This window comes from Nicotiana attenuata, unplaced genomic scaffold (genome assembly GCF_001879085.1).
Source record: "Nicotiana attenuata strain UT unplaced genomic scaffold, NIATTr2, whole genome shotgun sequence".
NCBI lineage: Eukaryota > Viridiplantae > Streptophyta > Magnoliopsida > Solanales > Solanaceae > Nicotiana > Nicotiana attenuata.
Window position 1 is genome coordinate 44,537 of NW_017674524.1, and position 8,879 is coordinate 53,415.

Here is an 8,879-nt window from a genome sequence, read left to right on the forward strand (position 1 = left end):
TATATATATATGTATAAGACATACGTATGAAAAAAATTATTAAAAAAAGAAAATCACCCGTGAAAAATTACATATGAGAACTAAAATAGGAATAAATCTAAAAAAAGTATCGAACTTTTTGTACTTCTATATATACTGACAGACAATATAATGGGGAGCCAAAAAAAATTCTTCTCAATTGGAAGAAAAGTTTCATCCCTATTTAAATACTATCATAAATTATATTAACTATATGTATTAGTAATTGTATTTAGAGACTTTTGAGATTTGAAGAATAAGAAAGCCAAAAATGTCAACAAATAAATAGGTATTCATGAGATACCATGTTACCTCTAGTAAAAAAATATTATATAAGTACCAAAATGAAAAGTATGGGATATTTAAAGTTATGCCGGAAAAAGCCACACAAATGGTATTTTATTAAGGAATAATTACACTATATATCACCCGATCCAGTTCTATAACAATAAAGAACTCATATTTTGGGATTTTACCCGCAGATGCCCATATTGTATATATCTTAAAATAAAAGTTTCAATGTTTAACCCAAACAAGCTTCACTCATCTCTTCTATATTTTCTCCTCTTCTTCTCTCCACACCTCTCCTAAGTTTGTTATGAAGTCAAGATTTTGATATTCAAACCAAAAATTAGGTTAAGGGAGTTAGAAGCTTTTCAGATCTGAAAATTATGAAAGAATCGTGCTCCAATTCGAGTTAAAAGCTTTTCAGATCTGGAAATTTATGAAAGAATCGTGCTCAAATTCGAGTGGGTGCTATTGAAATTAATTGATAATAGTCCAAGAAGCTTCAACCTAGAGATTTGGTTCAGTTGGAATACTTTGCAACTCTTTGAGAACGAATTTGGTGAGGAAAAGAACTGAGTTCTTGATTTTTGTTGAAATTTCTTAGATATTGAAATCCTGGACCGAAAAAGCTGAACTGGGTTCTTGATTTTTGTTGAAATTTCTTCAAGATTGAAGTTCTGGGCTGAGATTTTAAGCCTATTTCAATTATGAGTTTTTTTAACAGGCCCGAGGAAGATGTATTTTGGTGGAAAAAATCAAATGAGTGTTGATTAATGTCGTGAAATTATTTGGGTGAAGCTAAAAATATTGAAAAAGCTTTTAGTAACTTGAATCTAGAGTACTGGGTTGATTGAGCATGATTAACATTGGTTTTGAGAATCATACTTGAGAAAGGAAATTGAAGATGAAATATACAACATTATACAACATTATAATAAGTGTATAATATTGTATAATGTTGTATATTAGGTGTGTAAATAGTGTTATACAACATTACTCTTTCTATTCGCGATTTCCGTTCGACTTTGGTGCAATGGTCTTTCTATTTGAAAGTAAGTTCCTCTTTCGCATGTGCAGTTGAAGCTAAATTTGCTTTTCTGTGTTGGTGAAATACTGGAATACATTGTTATACATTCCATATACGAGTTTATACTAAGTTATACATTTTTATACATGTACAATATATGTGGACTTAAAACTGAAATTAAATTTTTTCTTACTTTTTCTCGAACAATCGAAATAAAGTCAATTTTTTGTTGATTTCTCTGCCAAGTTGCGAACTTGTAGCAATTTTTTTCAATTTTAATTTTTTATTTATTTTGTTTATGCTATTTAGAACTTGGGAAAGAAGAAAATTTAATTTTTTTCAAGTTGCATTATAGTTGGTTTGCATCGTTGTAGTTGCAATAGGAATGTATATGATCGATTTAAGTCAGTTGTGTGAAAAGAATAAAAAATCACATAGAGATCTGTAAAGTTACACCCAATGATGATGTAATATTGTGAGACTTTCATGGGCTATACGGATGAAAATTTAAAATAATGGCTATGCGAATGAAATGCAGCTACGTGGACTGTATTTTTATGCAATTATCCCTTTTGTTAATAGTAATAAATATCAGTTATAATGGTAGAGGATAGATAATTAATCATATTTAGAGACGTTTTGGCTATTTAAATAAAGTAAATGCCAAAATGGGGGAAATCTTCTAGTTTCAAACAATTAAAAGCGTAAGATGAGATTTTACTCCCTCCTAATAAGGGTGAAAATCATTTATCCTCCCCAACTTTGTGTTAAAATAAACTCCCCCCTCAACTTTGAACAATAATCATTCTCCCCCATTTATCCTACACAATACCTTTTTTGCCATTTGAATTTTTAATTTCCTCCTCAATTCAATATTTTTTTGTTATATGATATTCTTTTATGATTTTAGCTATAACTTAAATTATGTAAAAGTTAGTATAAATTGTAATTAGAGTTCATTAAAATTATGAGTAGAATAAGTAATCAGAGCCAATCAAAATTACCTTATCTTTATGATTGTTATTTTAATGTAATGCATATTAAATATATATTTAAGTTATATTTTCTTAGCGACGAAGCTAGAAATTCATACAAGAGGGACCCCAATTTTTTTTTTTAAATTTCGGATTGAGCTTGTGAGCTATGATAACTTGGGGTGTTTTTCCATCATCTTATATGAAAAACTCGGATTGAACTTGTGAGCTAAGAAATTAAAATTTGTGAGCTAAGAGAATAGAGTTCATTAATTTCTTAGCTCACAAGTTCAATCTGAGTTTTTCATATAAGAGGATTGAAAAACATCCCAAGTTATCAGCTCACAAGTTCAACCGAAATAATTTTAAAAAATGGGGTATTTTTCAATCCTCTTATATGAATTTCTAGCTCCGTCGCTAAGAAAATATAGCTTAAATATATATTTAATATGCATTACATTAAAATAACAATCATAAAGATAATGTAATTTTAATTGATCGACTCTAATTACTTATTCTACTTATAATTTTAATGAACTCTAATTACAATTTATAATAGGTATTACATAATTTAAGTTATAGCTAAAACCATAAAAAAAATTATATAATAAAAAAGTATTGAATTGAGGAGGAAATTGAAAATTCAAGGGCAAAAAAGGTATTGTGTAGGATAAAGGAGGGAGAATGATTATTGTTCAAAGTTGAGGGGGGGAGTTTGGTTTTTAACACAAAGTTGGGGAGGGTAAATAATTTTTACCCCTCCTAATAATGACCTAAAGAATCTGTATAAGGAATTCAAATTGGAAAAAGACAATTTTCTTGTGCTCAAGTCAATATTATAATGTATAAAACAAAAAGCCGAAAAAGAAAAAATTAAGCTGGATAATCAAGACATCTGATATAAAGAGGCATCAACTTTTAGTTATCATACGGTGTTAACAAACTTGCCACTAGACTTCAGTAGTCACCGGCTGATGAAGCATTCTGACACATGTTACGTATAGTATTAACTAATATAATTTAGATGTAATAAGAAGTTATGATAAACACATAGAAAGTCTCAATTACCTCATTAAAGACGGAGCAACTAACATGGTGAACAACGAAGATAGACACAGAGATTTACAGATCACACCATGGCCTTCAAAGAAAAATGCATACTAAATATGGGTTACGATGACATCTTACGAATATGCAAATTTACAATCATAAACTAAATAACTTTGCCAGATGACAGGGTATACGGATAAAAAAATCCCACTCATGGAATTAAATGCAGACGAACATGAAATGAATCACAAAATTAGTGAGATTCCACCATGGCCCAAAAGAAAAAAATGCTCGGGACATGCTCCTGCAATTTCCTCATTCTTTCACTAATTTGAGTTCAATTTACCACCACATGAAAAAAAAACTTTAGTAAAAGAAAGAAAAAAAAGTCGCTCAAGCACAAGACTTTCTTCATGGTACAGTAAATTAAATATAAATAAAAGAACACAATCAAATAAAAAATTTGTCAACTGATTAAAATTTTGTTTTGAATTGCAAATGAAGTCAATCAAATACATCATGGAAACTTATTTAAGAGATAAAATATACATTCACTGACTACTGATTGTATGTACCTCTACCAATTCACTTACAATCTTGTTCAATCCACCACTTTTTTGTTGAAGCGAAAGCTAAATCTTATATATTTTCATATCACTTTAATTTGTTAGTGTTGAACTTTATGAAGAGGAAGTGCGTAAAAGATTGGGTGTGAAGAGGCTGCGTATTGCTTTGTTTCTGCTTTAGTAGATATCATTGTATTGAATGTTAGCAACCTTTCCATAACCAGGAGAGTGTCCGTTCAAATTGCTACTTTTATGAGAATTAATTGTTGTAACTGTCCACTCTTTTTGGAACAACACGATCTTTGAGAATTGGTTGTAGGTACCTCTACCAATTTACTTACAACCTTGTTCAATCCACTGCTTTTCTGTTGAAGTGAAAGCTAAATCTTCTATATTTTCATATCACTTTAATTTGTTAGTGTTGAACTTTATGAAGAGGAAGTGCGTAAAAGATTAAGTGTGAAGAGGCTACGTATTGCTTTGTTTCTGCTTTAGTGGATATCATTGTATTGAATGTTAGCAACCTTTCCATAACCAAGGGAGTGTTCGTTCAAATTGCTACTTTTATGAGAATTAATTGTTGTAACTGTCCATTCTTTTTGGAACAACACGATCTTTGAGAACATAAATCTTAATGTTACATGGAAGTTTTATATAATAGTAAAAGAGAACATAAATAAATGGAAAAAAATAGAAAAAAGGCCAAAAAACAGGAAAAAAGATAAATAGCAATCCTAATCTATAGAAGATGCAACATCACCTCTTCCATTCCCAATATATATATATATATATATATATAGATAGATGCTGGAATATCTCAAAATAAAATAAATCAACCGTGTTTCAAAATTAATTACACAAAAAAGGGCATTGTAGTCAATATAGGAAAGAGTATGATACGCTGAAAACTCAGGCTGGGAAGATCCGAACAGCAACAACTGATTTGAAACTTTAGGGTTCCAAATTGCTCCAAATTCCCGCGGATTAAGAGTTCATTCGAGACTTCAATTTTTCCCAGCGGCTAAGGTAATTAATTTGTTATAGAATCAATTCATACAGTTATCAATGCTCCTATGACTACTGAAATACCTCACTCAAAAAGTTGGGAGAAGAAGAAAGTTGGACAAAAAGTTACCACCTATGTGATATTTGTTTACAGACGAGTTGGGTTGCCATAATTTATTTGCCCAAAGTGAAATTGAGAATTTTACTGCAGTATTTTTAATGCAAATCATTGAATTGTAGACAAAAGCAACCTCAGCATAGCTCATTACTGGTAGAATCCTGAAAATTCTGAAAACGCTGTCTTTCCGGGTTCACTGGGAGAATTGCTCCGTCCCGTCGGATTGGAGATGAGCCGGTTGATTGAGCATCACCTAGCAAATAATAGTAAGGCCCCCTTTTTAAAAAAAATATTTTTAATTTCTTTTCAGTTGCAAACGCACTTTTATGTAGTTTATATAGTAATTCACTAGAAGTTGGTTCTCAAATTATGATCTTTTAGACATCTCCAATAGTAAATGGTCACTATAGTAAGAAGATGTTGAATGATCTGTAGTTATGTGCTTTCGTATAGACTCCTTATCTGGCTCTCTTATGGAGGGAAGGTAATTGTTTGTTTCCAATTCCCTTCTTACGCAAGGTTTCAATGTGGGTTTTGCATGTTTGTTTAGAAAAAGGTGGTTTTGACTTTTAATGGGCCGTACTTCTTTTTCTGGCGGAGCAGAACAGGACATGAAAGGGACAGAGGTTTTTGTTGGTGGTTTGGCCCGTACTACTACTGAAAGCAAAATTCATGAGGTTTGTTTCAGATTTATGTTACATTGTCTATTTGGTTCTTCAAGTTTATTTTTTTGGTTCAAGTTTATTTTTTACATTGAGCTTGTTTTTTTTTTGTGTGTGGATAAAATAAGTAAACATTATTAACTGGGTCAGCACTGAGCAATTGCTGAGTTACAAAAAGTGCATAAAGGAAGTCCTGTAAAAACAAATGTGTTATCTACATGATTAACAAATTTTAACTTATACCTGTAAAAACGAATGTGTTATCTACATTGTTAACAAATTTTAACTTATCGAACGACATTATGTTAAATTTATGTTACACCAAAACAAGGTCAGTTAAATACTTATAGATCAGTATATGACTAGGGTAAGTTTCACCATCAAACCACATCCGGGTGCTTCACTGAGGAGAGTCCACGCGATTCATGTTGGGACTGTAAACGGAATCTTGTGTAGTCTTTCATGTGTTCCTACTAGCTGCACGGAGATAGGTATATTTAAAGTCCTTTGCATTACTCAATGGATCCCAATTAGATTTTTAGAAAAGGTCCTATAACTCCCTTGCCACTCTACAATGTAGAAGAGATGATTAGTATCCTCGATATCCTTGTCATACGTAAAACACCTATCACATGGGATAAAACATCTCATTCTCTTGTCGTCTTTGAGTGAGACATACATCATGTAAAGCGTCCGACTAAAGCATGTGACCTCGAGTGGAGCTGAAAGGTGGATGTCTTCCACCTTTCAGCAGATTATGATAGTATTGAGTGTATGACTTACTAAAAGTTAATATCTCCGTTTCACTTTTTCAGAAATCTGTGTCCTGTATTCAAGTTTTCCTAGCAAAGAAATCATCCTCTCAATATCCAATCCCCACAATACCTTATATTTAGGTACCATTTGCTCTACCCTAAAGTATCATGGCATCAGGATACACTACAAACCTGAATAAATCAGGGGTATTTACTCTCAGAAGTGTGACCAAGCCAAAGATCTTGCCAACATTTTATCTTCAACAATTTCCCACTTCAGGATAAATATGGCTTTGGAATTCGTCCCATAACTTTCTAATGTATTTTCATGGCCTTCCTGTATGGAAAGTGAAGACATTTTGAGTGCACCAGTGGTCCTATATTTCATAATCACCTTCAAAAATATGCCTCCACAACTATTTATGCAATAGACTCTTTTATGGAGCATGTGGAGGTCGAGCATTAGGGTGGTCGGCTAGGGGGTAGTCGAGAGTTCTTCTCTCTTTGTACTGGGTAGTCTGATAGAGTTTCGTGTAGGTTTGTTAGCGGTTTAAGTTGTGTTCACATTGTTGTTTTGCTTAGTTTTGTGTTATTGTCCTTTCACGTATGCGTTGTTGTTATTTTCTTTCTGTCATCTCTTGTTGTTACATGCCTTTTCTCTTGTTTCTTTTCTGATATTATTGTCTCTCCTGTTGAGCCGAGAGTCTCCCGGAAACGGCCTCTCTACCCTTTCGGGGTAGGGGTAAGGTCTGCGTACACTCTCCCCAGACCCCACTAGTGGGATTTCACTGGGTATGTTGTTGTTGTTGTACTCTTTTATGGAGCCTTAATTTTTTCATCAATTTCACCAACATTATTTGGTTTCCACACATCTAACTACCTTGTGAAATGGAACTTATGCTGATAAATGCTAACTTCCCAAGTTTCTTTTTATACGCCCTAGCTGTTTTAGTACCTCTGGGAGGTTAGTTAAGATTGATGTAAAGAGTATCTTCCAGGACACTATTGATCAGGGTTAGTCATCCTCCCACTGAGCAATATTGTTTCTTTCAAGTGACTAGTTTTTATTTAAATCTGTTACCCCCCCGGGATACTACTTCTGACTTTATCTGGTGCCTGGGGGGAGACCAAGACATGGAAATTCACCAGTTTTGCATCCAAGTACCTTCTAAGGATTGCACATAGATCGCATTATTTATAGGGTATGACAGGCTTTTGCCTATTTTTAAGTGCATCCAAAGACAGCTTCCAAAGCTAAAGAAACACCTTTAGCATCATAAGTGCTTCTCCGCTGCTCCAAAAAATCAAGGTACCATCAGCACATAAATGTGAGGAACTGTGACTTCAGACCTTATACTTCTTCCCACTCTAAACCATAATCCTGCTTAGCATCCCTCTTACACTTTCCATAGCCAGGATAAGGAAAGTAGATAGACGGACTCCCTCTCCTTCATAACTCTGATTGATCCTTCAAACTGTTGCTTTCTGTGTGGGTGTTGCTCATACTGTTCTCTCACCTTATATAGTCTAGCCAGTCTGTTAAACTAGCTAATAATTTAAGTCTCGTCTCCTATTGACTAGAAGAATTAGAGTTAGGTTAGATTGCTTATTCAGTCAAAGGGTTAAATTCACTGAATTCTAGGGATGACTGGTTTTCTGCTGTCTTTGAGGGCTTGTGTTGGGTCATTTTTTAAACAGATCATGCTTCTTTTGAGGCAAGTAGGGTTTATTCCTCGAATCTTAGCAGTAGGTAGAGACTTTACCTTTTTATGCTACAATTTTAGGTATATTGTCACCCTTACTCATGAACATATATTAGGTTTCACAAAAAGCCCCTTATTATGCTAATGACACAAACAATTGCTCCTTTTGCTCGTTATTTCATAAATTGTTATTCTGAGGAATTACATTACAAACTGGATATTGTTCTACTTTTAATAATCAATTTGTTCTAAATACACTATATGATACCACCACTATTGTTTGTCTCTTTTATTCCTCTCTCTTGAGGGAAATTGTTAAAATTAATTATGCCTTTTTTTGTGGTAGATCAGTTTACCTAATTACGTTATGCAGTTGCAAATTTATTTCTCTTGACTCTACTTTTATCTTTAAAAAACTAACAAACCAATCCCATGCCAAAAGCTGGTGTTTTCGGGTTTAGGGGTTACAGGAACATAATGGTAAGAAAAATATGACTAGAGCTGGACTTCTTATTGTCAATGATTGTAACTATCTTACAGTATCACTCTGTATTTGTGTCAGATTATGTGTGTAAAACATCTGCATTTTACAGGTATTTTCTTCATGTGGTGAGATTGTGGAAATACGGTTGATTAAAGACCAGACAGGCGTTCCTAAGGTTGTCAGTATGATCTGCTTATTTGTATTACCTGTAATTACTCATGCTCCCCCC

At 33.1% G+C, this 8,879-nt stretch overlaps 1 protein-coding gene across 6 annotated transcripts in view; it reads left to right on the forward strand.

Annotated features, from left to right (window-relative positions):
• Positions 1-4,747: 4,747 nt before the first annotated feature.
• Positions 4,748-8,879, forward strand: part of LOC109218814 — an 18,316-nt gene continuing 14,184 nt past the window's right edge. For 2 of the 6 annotated variants that reach the window (XM_019383202.1, XM_019383203.1), the window contains exons 1-4: positions 4,749-4,949; positions 5,169-5,312; positions 5,650-5,723; positions 8,760-8,825. In XM_019383202.1, coding sequence (XP_019238747.1) covers positions 5,276-5,312; positions 5,650-5,723; positions 8,760-8,825 — 177 coding nt within the window. In that variant the 5' untranslated portion in view covers positions 4,749-4,949; positions 5,169-5,275. Of the gene's footprint in view, positions 4,950-5,168; positions 5,313-5,596; positions 5,724-8,759; positions 8,826-8,879 lie in introns of all 6 variants that reach the window. The other 4 variants (XM_019383204.1, XM_019383205.1, XM_019383206.1 and 1 more) reach the window with 4 other exon arrangements.